Source organism: Nansenia antarctica (assembly GCF_963989245.1).
Source record: "Nansenia antarctica genome assembly, chromosome: 2".
Lineage (NCBI taxonomy): Eukaryota > Metazoa > Chordata > Actinopteri > Argentiniformes > Microstomatidae > Nansenia > Nansenia antarctica.
Genome location: NC_137675.1, coordinates 37903708 through 37919073, shown reverse-complemented (window position 1 = coordinate 37919073; position 15366 = coordinate 37903708). Strand labels below are relative to the sequence as shown.

General features: G+C 44.5%; 1 protein-coding gene across 1 annotated transcript in view; it reads right to left on the bottom strand.

Annotated features, from left to right (window-relative positions):
- sez6l2 (seizure related 6 homolog (mouse)-like 2) overlaps positions 1-15366 on the bottom strand; it is a gene marked incomplete at both ends in the record, with an annotated part of 102579 nt that overhangs the window by 23589 nt on the left and 63624 nt on the right. The window contains 5 exons of the mRNA XM_080523017.1: positions 3882-4078; positions 11611-11749; positions 12792-12986; positions 13176-13339; positions 14559-14742. Of these exons, the coding sequence (XP_080379143.1) occupies positions 3882-4078; positions 11611-11749; positions 12792-12986; positions 13176-13339; positions 14559-14742 (879 nt within the window). The remainder of the gene's footprint in view (positions 1-3881; positions 4079-11610; positions 11750-12791; positions 12987-13175; positions 13340-14558; positions 14743-15366) is intronic.

Here is a 15366-nt window from a genome sequence, read left to right as displayed (position 1 = left end):
TAGTTGGAACAACAATCTAATATGAGTTGGACCAACAATCAAATATCAGTTGGACCAACAATCTAATATGAGTTGGACCAACAATCTAATATGAGTTGGACCAACGATCTAATATTCTTAATTTTTAAATTATTTTTTTATTAATTTTGCCATTTAGCAGACGCTTTTAATCCAAAGCGATTTACAATTACGAATTACAGGGACATTCCCCCTGGAGTAACTGAGGGCAAAGTGCCTTACTCAAGGGCACACTAGTAGTGGTGTGGTTTCAGGCAGGATTTGAACTCACAACCTTCCGATCACAAGTCCAACTCACTATCCACTAGACCACCACTACCCCACTATATATTAGTTGGACCAACATTCTAATATTAGTTGGAACAACAAACTCAAAATTCTTAGTGCATAAGGTTGCCTTGAATTTTTAAATATTCTCAACTATTCTTTTTTTAGAGTGTACCTCAGTTTGTATGGTTTGTTGAGTTTCATAATGGTAAATTCTAAGGGCGGCACTTCCACATTGCATTAATTTTGTGGGCGTCAAATGCTGTTAGCCCACAGAAATGCTGTTAGCCCACAGAAATGCTGTTAGCCCACAGAAATGGAACAACATTGGGCTTACTGACACTTAATAGGCTAGGTGTACGATCTCCACTACTTCCTGAAAGGCACCTTGCATGAACATAATCATGTCTCACTCTATTGGTTTAATTCATCGTTTCTCAACGGGGGCGTTCAGACAACATCGGGGGGCGCTGGAGCAGATATTTTTAAAAGGGGGGCGTTGATGTGTTCTTGGGGGGCGTTGACGCATAAAGTATTTTTCTCATGAAAAACAGCTGTGTTATTACGGGCACATTCGTAAATGCACGAACGGTCAGTTCGCTCGGACAAACCGTGTTTTCAGTCAGAGCACCCATCTCTGAGCGCTCTGAACTTGGCCGGGCTTTCCTCTCGTTTCTTGGGCTGCATTCGTAATCTTGCTCTGAGAGCGCCGGAACGCACACTAGGTGCAACGTCATAAAGGGACCAAGTAATTTGATTGGACAAGAGGCATTCCATGAGTGGTGATCAGATTTTCAAAGCGTATTTACTAACGCAGCCTCGGTTATCTCCGTTTTGAAATGATCGCTGGTAGCATTGCGCCGGTCTTTTCCCATTGACATCACGGTGTCAAGTAATGTATAAATAAATGTGCTGAATTGATATGCCCTTTTGTGTTTTCATGCATATACAGTATATGCAGGGATGTTCAAAGTATTTTACTTTCAACCAGGTATCTGATTCTGATCACCTGTAGTCACTTGCTTAATCATATGTAGGAACTAGTTAACCCAATTCTTGTTGCACGCCCGGGGGCGTGCGGGGGATATCCTTTATTTTCGGGAAAATATCCCTTATTTTCAAATCCCAATGTTGACAGGTATGGTGCTAATACCATACCACCATACCAGAACATCACAGCAGGAACAACCTATCTCAAAAAAGCGATCGTATTGTAATAAACCAGTCCTGAAAGTTCTCTGTCGCTTACCAATAATCGAACCTAGAGAAATCAGCTACGAATGTCCCCTCCCCTCGCAGGTTCATCACAGTATATTACATTACTGTTAATTGTTGTTGTGGATGTTATCCCTAGTAGTGCCATTCTGAGGTTAGCATTGCGATGTGTTTGCAAACTAAAATATACGATCGCTTTTTTGTGATATGTTGCTCCTCTTGTGATGTCCTGGAAACGAACGCATCAGCTGCAGCGTCTTTTGTATTGATCAGCTGTCAGCAGTGTTATTACGGGTTGTATTGTTCTTCCCATGATGGATGTATGTTTATCTTGTAGATAGTAATAGTTATTTGTCTGTATTATCTTGTAGATAGTACTAGTTTTTTTGTCTGTCTTACATGTAACGATGAATTGAGAATCAAGGACCCCAATTGAAATAAGCCAGTGGCTTTCTTGGGTTTTTATCCTGTTAGTTGACCTTGTATGTAATATGTACTTTCATGTACCTACTTCTGCAAATCTTCTAATAAAGTTTTCAATCAATCAATCAAAACCGGACAAAACCGTGTTTTCAGTCAGAGCGTCCATCTCTGAGCGCTCCCAGAGCGCAGAGCTCTGAACTTTGGAACTTTGTTATGTTTTGATATGTTTTGATATGAGAAATTCGAAGTGGTCAGTTTATGAAAATAATACCATAGAATACTAAATACAATTTTAAAATAATAGCCCCCTAGCGTTTGCCGCCATATTGTGACACCACCCCCCCCAAAGTCCAATCAAAAATGAATAAATATTAGCATCATAAAACAGCAATTTGGAGAAATGCAACACCAGCACACTTAAAAAAACTAACAATGTTAGTTGTAATGTACAGTTCTGCAGCCTACTGTTTGTTCTGCTTCGGACATGTGTGAAATTGCTGCTGTTCCATAGCAGTCTGTTTGTATTCTCTGATGTTGTCTGAGTTTGTTGATGTTGTCTGAGTTTGTTTAACACTCATAAACAGCCTTTTTTATTCACATTCACATGGCTTTTCTGCTCTCTGGTAAACTAATGATAATGATATTCCAACTGCCCAGTTAAATCCAATCTATTATTTGGCATTCAGTGACATGCTTTTAAAATTATATAACACATAATATTAGTCAACATTATTATTTAGGGAAGAAAATAAGCCTACTTTTTTGATGGGGGGGGCGGTAAGAGGCCTGGATAATGGACAGGGGGGCGCTGGCCCAAAAAAGGTTGAGAACCACTGGTAATTGATTAATCAGCTGTGCACTGTGTGTTCCAACAGTTTACTGCACAGCTGATTAATCAATTAAACCAATAGATGAGACAGGATATGTTCATGCAAGGTGCCTTTCAGGAAGTAGTGGAGATCGTGCACCTAGCCTATTCTACGATGATGGGATTTCACCTGCCTCCCACCATTCTGACAGACACTCACTCATTTCCCCATATCTTGTCCTGTTGTTTGTGTCGTATTGTCTTTTTGTCACGCCCTCTACCTCGAGGTAGCAGGCAATGCCTCTCTCTCTCCCTTTCTCTCTCTCTCTCCCTCTAATTGGCAGGAGTGGCTTCAGGTGTGCGTTTGTCCGGCTGTTCACAATTACCACATTGTTAGCCCTGCATAAAGACCCGGTCCAGCCTTCACTTCACTGCCAGATCGTAGCTTCAGCTTACCGTAAAGATACGCTTCCAGCTCCCCTACCTATTTACTACCCTGCCTGTACCTGCCTCCTACTTACCCCTTGTTTGCCTTTACCCCCAGTACCCCTACCGGACTCCTGCTACCTGCCCTCCTGCCTGCCTGCCCTCCTGCCCTCCCGGCCTGACCCCTGCCTGCCTTTACGACTACTCCTCCTGCCTAAGCCCCTGCCTGCCTGCCGACTACCCCTCCTGCCTAAGCCCCTGCCTGCCTGCCGACTACCCCTCCTGCCTAACCCCTTGCCTGCCTGCCGACAGCCTAACCCCCTGCCTGCCTGCCGTCTACTCCCCCTGCCTGACCCCCCGCTTGCCCTACGACCATTCTCTGCCTACTCCCTTAAATAAATGATACTTTATTTTACTTTAATCTGTCTCTGTCTGTGTCTGCGCTTGGGTTCCCTACCTGACCGTAACACTTTTATCACATCACAAAATCAATCTGACCCATTCCTGTCTGTATGGATACATACCTGTCTATATGGATACATACCTGTCTCTATGGATACATTTCTGTCTGTATGGATACATACCTGTCTATATGGATACATACCTGTTTATATGGATACATACCTGTCTATATGGATACATTCCTGTCTGTATGGATACATACCTGTCTATATGGATACATACCTGTCTATATGGATACATTCCTGTTTATATGGTTACATACCGCGGTAGTGAATGAGGAATCCCTGGCTCAGGATGAAGGTAGAATCATCAGAGTCGCTCTGGAACTGAATAGTAACCTCTGACCCCCCCGACACCACCTGGAAGCGCTCCCGCGAGCCCATGTACTGGCCAATCACATGAGACATGAGGTCGTGCCCATCGAATACGGTAAGGACATCGTTGTTGCGGATATTCAAACTTTAAGAGGGAGAAAGAAAGAACGAAGATACATCTGAGAAATCGTAATAATAATAATAATAATAATAATAATAATAATAATAATAATAATACATTAGACTTATATAGAGCTTTTCTAGACACTCAAAGATGCTTTACAAACTGAAAAGATCGAATAGTAATAATAAAAAGAAACAAAAATATTTAAATAAATTAACTATAGGGGTCTAATACATTTTTAGATTACTAAATCTAAATCTAAGTGTCTTTGTAGGACAATCTACTCTGTATACTGCAATTACACCTGGATTTCGGGCGGAGAAGCGGCGAACAAGCAACGCCAGCGTCCTCTCTCGACCGACTTTTTGAAAAGTTCAAATTTGTATCAAGGTTTTATGAAAGTCCTTTCATAAGGAAAGGACTTTCCTAAATCAAAATCTAAGTGTCTTTGTAGGACAATCTTACATCGTACTCATCTATGGGGCAGCAAATGGTTCACTTCAAGAATAACAACCAGACAGTTGAATTAGCAATTCCTCCGAAAATATACTTTTCTCATAGACCATTTGTTTATTCATATCTGAGGTTCTTTGTTTCCCCATGCAGTTCAATGTTGTCAGGCGCCTCCACCCTGAGTCTGAGTTTGCTTATTACTCCCATGAAATCCACCTACAGCCTGTGGTCCAAATGGGTATGCCATACAGCGCCCCCTCCATGGGTATTAGAAAGAATTGTGTCTTCTTTTATCTCAAACAGTTTGGCTTTAACTCAAGGAAGCCTCAGAATGGCTTCCTTGAGTTTCATTGATGTCTGTGTGGACATGTTGACAGACACCAATAGCAGACACCAAAGGAACATGTATATTGGAAGCTCCATAAGAGACTAGGGGCCCTATTATGCACTTCTTAACTTGCCGTCTTAAGTCTTAATTAAGACGCACCGCCAGGTTAAGACCTACCGCCACCCTTATTATGCGCTTCATACGCGCTACTGCTATTATGCAGGTGTCGCTAGGCGCCCACAGATAAGACGTAAGACTCCCGTGCATATATTACTCATTGTGGGAGTGTTCATATGTTAATGAAGTGCGCTAGGCGCCCCTGCTATTATGCGATCTGACTTTGCGCCTAGCGCTAAGAAGTGGTTTGAAAAGTTCTTAGGCGCTAGAGTTCATGCACGTTTTGAAACACGAGCGCGCCTCCGCGGTTTGCGCATGCGCGCCGACCGACTTCTTAAGAAGTGGGTCAGCGCGCATGCGCAAACCGCGGAGGCGCGCTCGTGTTTCAAAACGTGCATGAAGTCTAGCGCCTATGAACTGCATAATAGCATAGCGCTTATGACTTAACGCAGCCGGTTCTTAAAGGGAATGGCACCTGGCACGCTGATTGGGTTGATTGAGAAGACGCCCAAAACACACCCATGACTAATTTCTGGGCTTAGCGCCGGGTCTTAGGCGCCCACTACCGCACGCATAATAGCAAAGTGGCCTTGACCACGCCTCCACGTCTTAAGTTTAGATCTACCGCCTCGTCTTATTGCTTAAGACTTATGAAGTGCATAATAGGGCCCTAGATGTTGACAGCTCTCTTATGCCTGCACAAAAGATGTGATGGAACATACCTGACTACCCAGAAACACCTGTCAAGCCAATTGTCCAATACTTTTGGTCCCCTGAAATAGGGGGACTATGAAACAAATCTGCACTGTATTTTGTCTATCAGGGTCTATTTGACAATATAACGTCAATCGGGGTAGATTTCCCAGGGGTTTTTCAAATTGGACTGTGTGGGCTTGGATAAACCACTTCTGCCATCGGTCGTATTTTTCAGGTTTTCTGCCCGAAATGACATGCCCACAGTGAATATAGAATATCTCCACAATCACAAGGGCCTTCATAATGATCTTGGTATCAAATGAAAGCTAACACCTGTGGGGTGACTGTAGAATGAATGAATGAATGGTCTTTATTGTCATTGCTATAGTACAGGTACCAAACAACGACATTTGGGAGGGGTGGCTCCCCTGGTGCTAGGAAAGAAAAAAAAAAGAAAGAAAAAAAGAAGGGAAAGGAGCTGGTTTACATAAATAAAGGCTATGTACACTATCCACTATACTATACTGTACAGATAAAACACTGTGCTGTACTCTATGCTATGCTATACCTATTCTAACATTTCCTATTTCTCTGCAACCTTATGTACCGTAGGGTTGTCATATTGCACATAGTGTTATTGCACATTCATTTAAAGTGTCGCAGTTTGCAGGCTTGAAATGTACACATTTGTGCCTCAGCACTACACCTGATTTTTCAATCCAGCAGCTGCCATCAATCCGTCCAGACTGTCCAGGGCCCAGAACCTAGGTCTTTGCTGTGTTCAGGGCCTGGATGGCCCTGGGGTAGAAGCTGAGCTTCAGTCTGTTTGTCCTTGCGGCCATGGTCCTGTACCGCCTGTTCGAGGGCAGCCGGGCAAAGTGTTCGTACCCAGGGTGGGATGGGTCTCTGGAGATCTTGGAGGCCTTCCTGAGGCAGCGTGTGTTGTACAGCTCTTCCAGAGAGGGGAGGGGGGCGCCGGTGATCTTCTGGGCTGTTCTCACGACTCTCTGTAGCGCATTTCTCTCTGCGGCTGTGCAGCTGGAGAACCAGTTGCAGATGCAGTAGGTGAGGATGCTCTCCACTGCGCAGCGGTAGAAAGCCACCAGTATCTCCTGCTTGTTGTGGTCCTTCCTGAGGACTCTCAGGAAGAAGAGCCGCTGTTGTGGGTTCTTGATAATGGCTGCTGTGTTGTTCTTCCAGGACAGGTCATCCTGTATGTGCACCCCCAGGAATCGGAGGGTTGAGACTCTCTCCACGCTCTCTCCATCGATGAGCAAGGGCTGGACCTCAGATTTTTTCCTCCTGAAGTCCACGATGATTTCCTGGGTCTTTGACTGGTTCAGCAGCAGGTTGTTAACCTTGCACAGCTTGCTCAGCTGCTCTACCTCATCCCTGTACGCCGCCTCGTCCCCCCCCGAGATGCAGCCCACCACGGTGGTGTCGTCTGCAAACTTTACGATGGAGTTGCTGGGGTGGACGGGGGTGAAGTCGTAGGTGTAGAGGTTGTAGAGGATGGGGCTTAGCACGCAGCCCTGGGGGGACCCAGTGCTGAGTCTGAGGGCTGTGGAGGTGTGGGAGCCCACCCGCACCCTCTGGGGGCGGTCGGACAGGAAGTCCTTGATCCATGCACATATAGAGTGTGATAGTCCCAGGTCTAGTAGTTTGGTCACTAGCCTGTCTGGAAGGATGGTGTTGAAGGCAGAGCTGAAGTCCACAAAGAGCAGTCTCGCATAGCTGTTTCCCCTCTCCAGGTGGGATAGAGTGGAGTGGAGAGTCATCGCGATGGCGTCCTCTGTGGACCTGTGGGCTCTGTAGGCGAACTGGTATGGATCCAGGTTGGGCGGGAGGCGTGTGACTATGTGGGCCCGGACTAGTTTCTCGAAGCACTTCATGATGATTGGTGTGAGTGCCACCGGGCGGTAGTCGTTTAGGCAGCTCGCCGTGCTTTTCTTCGGGACTGGGATGATAGTTGAGGTTTTCAGGCAGGGTGGGATGGTGGCCTGGGACAGGGACTGGTTGAAGATGTTGGTAAAAACCCCGGCCAGCTGGTCGCCGCAGTCCCTCAGCACCCGTCCCAGGACGCCATCCGGCCCTGAGGCTTTCCTGGGGTCCACCGCCTTCAGCACGCGTCTCACTTCATGCTCTGTGAGGGTGAGGCTGCTGAGAGCTGGAGAGAGTGGTGTTTGTGTTGTGGTTACCTCCGTTCGCCCCTCGTCGAACCGGGCGTAGAAGGAGTTCAGCTTTTCCGCCAGCAGGGGGTCGTCCTCTGCGGCTGTGAGCCTGTTGGCTCTGAAGTTTGTCATGTGCTGGACCCCCTGCCACACCCGCCTGGAGTCGTTGCTCAGGAAGCATTCCTCAATCTTCTTCTAGGTACTATTTACACAACCGTTCCCTATAAGTACTAAAATAAAAATGTACATACAAATGTACTTAAAAACACTAAAAAACACCAGCGTTGAAGCCACTCCGAGCCGCGCGTCTGAGTAGCGCGCCGCCATCTTGTTGTTTCCAAAGTGTCAGAATCAACATATATGTTACTGTGTCAGAGTTAATAGAGCTAGAACATTGTGAAAAATCTAAAATTCACTCTCCGCCTAAAGAAAAAACAGCTTTTAGAGTGAATATCAGCTTGGAAATGAATAAGCCCAAATCATCTAGGAATCAGTACTCCAGGGTCTGATGAGTACTTGTGCCAAATTAGATGCTAGTAATGTGAACCAGTGCAACTTTGTACCTGTTTTAGTACAGGTATGTTTAGGCAGAAAACCAAATTGTGCCATTTGGAGACATTTTGTCACCATCAGTGTATCAGACTTTCTCTTGTATCAAGACTGTAAAATTTATTATATTTTATTGACATATTACTATAGGTATAATTTGCATCTGTTTAGACTCTGTTTCCACCAAGCAGGGCCCTGCTGCGCGCTTGTCTGTGCGCCCCTATGGCGCACCCGCCTCTTTTTCACACAAGGTCAAATTACGCAGTCAAATTACTCCCAAAACCATTGGTCAGAATGTCATGATTGATTTAGTAATCAAAAAATTATTAGACCCCTATACTTTCTTTTATCAATTTTTTTTGTTTCTTTTTATTTTACTACTCGATCTTTTCAGTTTGTAAAGTGTCTTTGAGTGTCTAGAAAAGTGCTATATAAGTCTAATGTATTATTATTATTATTATTATTATTATTATTATTATTAAGTGTGCTTGCAGTAGCAAGCAGCACTTATTAAGTGTGCTTGCAGTAGCAAGCAGCACTTATTGTTATTGTACATATAACTTATTAATAATATTATTATTATAGCAACATTTTTCCTGGCTTCTCGTCCCACAGTTTTGGCACTAGGTAGACATGAGAGGTGTCAAAATGAAATGTGCGGCTCGTTCCAACTCGCATTGCTATTGTCCGGCGGAAGGTTACGGCATACGGTTTACCCACAATGCCCCGTTTAGCGGTCAAAAAATCCCATAGACCAGCGGTTCCCAACCTGTGGGCCGCGGCCCACTGGTGGTCCGCGAGAGTACTGCAAGTGGGCCGCCAAATCATGGGCAAAACATTTGTTTTATTGACGTTTTTTTGTTACAAAAACGTTTTAATTTTAAAAAGATAAAAAATCTTGGATTGAACAGCCTTGATCGTATTGTGTGTGGTGTCCGCCGATATTTCCATGAAGAAAGACAAAGAAGAAGTCAGCTCGCTTCTTGATTGGCTACATTCCATCCCGGACTCGCGAACAGGGTTGCCAGATGGGATCGACATTTTCCACCCTAACCACAGTCTAAAACCGCTAATTCCACCAAAAAACCCCGAGCCCATCTGGCAACCCTAGTCGGGAGTCGGGAGTTGCCCACACACATAAGGATGTTTGGTCGTAAATATTGAACACATACAACATTTACGATCTTGGTATTTGATCACCTGCTATATAAAACATCGCCGCTCGGCTTTAATGGTTTAACCGCTATTTATTTGAAAAAATTTTGCCACGCTCCCTCTAGTTTTTGGTCAAATTACGTCATGTTTTTGAGCGCTCGTGCGCGTTTCATGCGCTGCTGAGTGGGCCGCGAATACTGGACATATCTGTAAAGTGGGCCGTGAGTCCTAAAAGGTTGGGAACCGCTGCCATAGACAATGAATTGGGCAATATTGAAAACGCCACAGCTCGGCCTCTGGGTGACGTAAAGACACGCGGGTTTCGCCGGGGGGGGCAGGGTGGTGACCAAAACACACACACACACACACATACACACACTCACACACACACACACACACACACACACACACAGACACAGACTTTTTGTGGAGAGAAATCGCCATTGAAATTCAATGGCGGAACTTTGAGAACAGAGTGAGCAGAAAAAGTTTTTGAACTTTTTGTACACATTTTGCAAACTGCTCCCACGGCTACAATTGTATGTCTATATTAACAATCTTTACATGGAAACATAGAGCAATTCTTACTGTCACTTCAAATATCAACATATAAGCCCAAACATGAATAGTTTTTACGTTTCAGACGTTTGTTTGAGAGCTGGCCAAAGACAAAAGCAGGTCTGGTCAGAGCACGTTGCCGTAGCAACCACCAACTGTCACTTAACTCTTAAGCTGCGTGCACACCGCGGACCGTGACCCACCGTTCTGGCGCAACCTGGTGGAGTGGACTTGACGTACTTCAACGTGCGATGCAGATGCAAAGCTCTACTCGTGTTGCTAGCGAAGTTTCCCACAGAAGTGGGGGAAAAAACGTCAGATTAGATATATAAACGGGTTATTTTGATAAACTGGACACATTTTGTGAATATATATGGTTACTTTCTCGCCTGAAAACATATAAAAACGTAATAAAATGACATATTAACACTTGTAGAGCCAAATTACAGATTTTAGCCAATGGCGGCCAGAGAGCTCCGGGCAAGAAACTACTTCCGGTTTACTTCCGGATCCAACGCAACGCAAAAAGCAGACATTTTTTGACTGATTGCCGCACCCTGACGGTCAAGAAACGCAATGCAGAGCAAGGCAACTGATCAACGCAACGGCCCCATTGAGATGAATGACTTCCGGTGCAACGCAATGGCCATGTGTGCACGCAGCTTTACAGGTGTCCCTCTGATCGACAGCAGCAGGTAGGGTAAGAACGAGAGGGAGACAGAGAGAGAGGCGCACACGCACACACACACACACACACACACACACACAGACACACACAACCCCACAACTTGGCCTCTGGGTGAGCTAGAGGAACGCGGTCTTCGCCGGGGGGTGCAGGGGAGTTAGCTAGCACTAGTTAGCTCGGCCCCTGGGTGAGCTAGAGAAACATGGTCTTCGCCGGGGATGCAGTGGAGTGGCCCGGGGGGGGGGGGGGGGCAAGCACCCTTTACAATTTCCACAGGAATTGTCCCTGTCTAGTTATTATTATTATTATTATTATTATTATTATTATTATTATTATTATTATTATTATTATTATTATGTCAGAGACTACCATCTGCAGAAGACTTCACCAGCCCAACTACAGAGACTTTACTGCAAGGTGCAAATACATAGTTGGCCACAAACATAGGATGGCCAACTTATGGTTTGCTAAAAAGGACCTAAAAGGGCATGCAGAAGTCTGGAAAATGTTGTTGTGGACAGATAAGACGGAAGGAACTGGCCAATATCCACAGCATACCACCTCGTCTGTGAAATATCAGGGGGCTTGAGCATGAGTGCTTCATTTGGACTTTTTATAAATCTGACTGTTGTTGCCCTAAAATAGGGGGACTATGTTTAATTAATTAAGTATTGAATGGTGAAAACAATATGTTTGCCGAATTTAATATTAAATTCAAACTTTTGGAGAGTAGAACCCCCCCCCCCAAAAAGACTCCTTCACTTTCCCATGACTTATGCAAGGCACCATATATAATGGACTCTAACTAACATAGGCTTGTTGGCTAATAGGCTCCACTCACATCTGCACGTCCAGCTCAATGCGCCTCTCCTCGTTGCCATGGATCTGCCACACACAGTCCTGCCCCTTGGAGTAGCTCTGGGGCCAATCAGGAGACAGGACAGTGCCTGAGGGGTCAGTCAACTCTCCCCCGCACAGAGCTTAGCGAGGGCAGGAAGAAAGATAGGGGGAGGAGGGAGGTATACAGGACAGGGAGGAGAAGAGGGAAGGATGTAGATGGAGTGAGGAGAGGGAAGGATGTAGATGGAGTGAGGAGAGGGAAGGATGTAGAGATGGAGTGAGGAGACGGAAGATTAATTGAGATTCCTTTCCCTATAGGCATCTTTCATTCTTTACCCCCCTTGAACTGTCTCTCCAGTGTCTATTAATAAAGATACAAATACAATCTTTCTTTCTTTCTTCTTCTATCACGACGACTGCCAATGGCCCCTGGCCTGAGCTAGATCACTCTTCCTGACAGAACTGGTGAATTGATGAGTCAAATGTATCGTCAAATGTATCGATTGTAAGTCGCATTGGAATAAGGCGTCTGCTAATGGCAACAATGTAAATGTGAATGTCATTCTGCTCAGATAGGTCAGATAGGTCAGATAGGTCAGATAGGTCAGATAGGTCAGATAGGTCAGATAGGTCAGATAGGTCAGAGAGGAGGTGTGGAAACAACATGCAATCGAGACAGGCCAGTGTTGCTAAAACCTCAAACCTCAATATTATTTTTGCCGTAAAACGAAACTTTCAAATGGTTAACACACTGAAGCTAGTCAAACATGTAGGATAGAGACTTTTCTGATATCCGTGTGTTGTGTATTATGTGTGTTGTGTATTATGTGTTGTGTATTATGTGTTGTGTATTATGTGTGTGCTGTGTGTGTGTTGTGTATTATGTGTGTGCTGTTCGATATGCTAGTCTTGCTGTGTTGACACATTGTTTGCCTAAATAATCCACCATCTTACTCTACAGCTCAAATTTATTTTCTTTTGAATATATTATCGAATGAGCCGGTGAAAAAGAATAATCAGTTATCTGTAAAACGGTGGGAAAAGCAGCTTTACAAGTCGCACTTTAGGTAAGCTAAGGATTAACTTCATTTATCCCCCCATAAATCTAAAGTGCATCTTATTTTCAATAGGATTTCAATTCCAGTGAATCGGAATGGAGTTGACCCCCAACCTGGCCCCTACCTTTGCACACTGGCTCGCTTTCGTTCCAGTGAGGGTCGCTGGGGTCAACACACTCAATGACCCCTGACCCCTGCTCCATGACGAAGCCTGGAGAGCAGGAGAAGGTCACTGTGGTCCCGAGTGGGAAGGTGATGTCACTGCTGCTGAAATTCCCATGCGGCAAGTAAGGTTCATAACAATGTTCCCCGTCGAAAGCTGGTAAGTGAGAGTGAGAGAGAAAGAGAAAGAGGGGAAAAGGAGGAGAGAGACAGAATCATTTGAGACAAGAGAGAAATAAATAAAGAGTGAACGAGATAAAGTCTATGGGGAGAGGAGAGACAGAGAGAGGGACAAAACGATTGTGTCAATGACGGGAGCGTTTTGGAGCGTGTCTTCTCCGCTCACCCTCGTAGCGCAGAGCTAGAAGCAGCGGGATGGAGGAGGAGTCAGCCGTGAGCTCCAGGTAAAGCGTCGAGCCTTCGCTCACGATCCCACGTTCTGGAATGTCGTCCAGATCCGAGTCAAAGAGGAGAGGAGCCATCGAGTTGTTCCCGCTGCGAACAATCAACCTGACAAGAAAGATAGGAGGAAGGATGAAAGGGTTTTCAATCCTTCAAAAAGATTGTAGAAGAAATACTGGATGTGACATGCAGAGGGAAAATAATATTGTTATGATGGGAGTGGAAGAGGGAGAACACGAGGATTACCTGGTCGGCGGAAAAAATCACTCACTTTAGTTTTTTGTACTGTGTTTGATTTGTGATAACAGATGATAATAATAATAAAAACGTGTATCACAAAAAATAACACAGGGTACATAGTATGACGGTGTTACTACTGTGGCTGCCACATGCTACTCAATATTCTGCATTTCCAGACATTTTGAAATATAAAAAGATATGGCAGGATTCCAGAAGAGGGCGCTATTATAGCAACACGTTTAATCTGAACTTTGAGAAGACATCACTTTTGAAGTGTTCGTCTTAGAGACGAAAACTGGCAGATCCTCAAGACTAACAGAAAAGCCGGTTGGACTGAAAAGACGTGTCCTAATAGGTGTGAAAAACACCACCGAAATTGTCTCCAAATAGGCAGTGCATCTCAAAATGACAGCGGCAAACACGGTCTTTCTCAATTCTTGTGAAACCAGATTTTGCACCTGAGATCACAGTGATGGCACAGTGATGGCATCGTGTTATGGAATCTATAGGCCTAAGTGATCACAATTTTGCAAATTATCCATACATCCATTATAGAAATTAAACGTATGTAATTGAATATGTAATTAAGAGTAGGAAACAAGATCCTCATGACAGAATGACGTTTGCATAATCAGTTGCGCGGATGAGTGACGGAGGACAATGAACCTATGACGTCTACGTGTGACAGGCATGTTGACGGTGTAAAGTGACTCTGTATGGCAGAAAGCCATCTAAGATGGACGGCGCTGCTGTGTGAGTGTTCCCAGGCTGTACGAGTGGTTTTAAGTGTGACGTTAGTAGCAAGGGTTTTGGGAAACAGGTAAAAAGATAACAATGCACTTACAATGCACTGACGTGGGCTCTTATGATGAACATAACATTAACGATGTTAACGAGAGCAACATCTATTCTTCAGTCCACTAATTTTGATATAAATTACATTTGGAGGGGAGGATAATATAAACCTAGGATACAACAGGCCTACTGTGGATGTACACAATAGGTGGTGCCTGTCATGGGCTCATTGCTAACACACTGAGGGTCTGACTAATGTCTGAAAAACACGCATCAACTCATCTCGGCTTACTTATCGTCGTCCTCGTCCAGTGCGACCCTTTCAAAGTGGAGGTGGAGCCTATGTCCCTCCTTGGCCTCCAGTAACCAATGGCAGCTGAGGTTATTGCTGGTGCTATGGTTACTCGTGGCGGGAGGAGGTGGCGATAGTATTCGGCCCACGGTTGCGTTTCGGATCCACCCTCCACATGACACAGCTGAGAGAGAAAGACCAAAACATTCAACTATCATGTGAATCAGGCGATGAAGCCAGGCACCTAGGCACCTTGTTTCAGGTCACCATTACACTTGTTTAAGTAATTCAAATGTTTATTGTAACAGTTATTTAACAACTTGCATTTCAATATAGTTTCTAATATAATGGCAGCAGACTGGTGTCACATACTGGCCACAAAATGGAGAAAACAAATTATTTTAAGTTATACAATAACCACGATATTGCCTTAAAAATATATATTGATATGTATGTATGGTATATGCTTAATCACAGAAAGGGATTGAACTAGTGATCGCAAATCAGTTATGTTGTAATCATTAATTCTGAATCCCTGGCATGACTTAAAGGAATACTGCACTCCAAATGACTTATTCTGATGATTTACAGTGTTAAATGTACGATATGGAGCTTTTTCCACTTGAAAATGTCACTAAGTAACCATGCTGAATCATTACTTATGATGGATTGGGAGTCTGTGACATTGCTGCACCAGCCAAGACCCTGCTCATGTGCCTCCATTTTCTTTTCCAAAATGTTCAGATTTCTGGGCCATCTATCACTTGCTGAGGGCATGCAACCTTCGACTTACGTGTGTGTGGCTCAT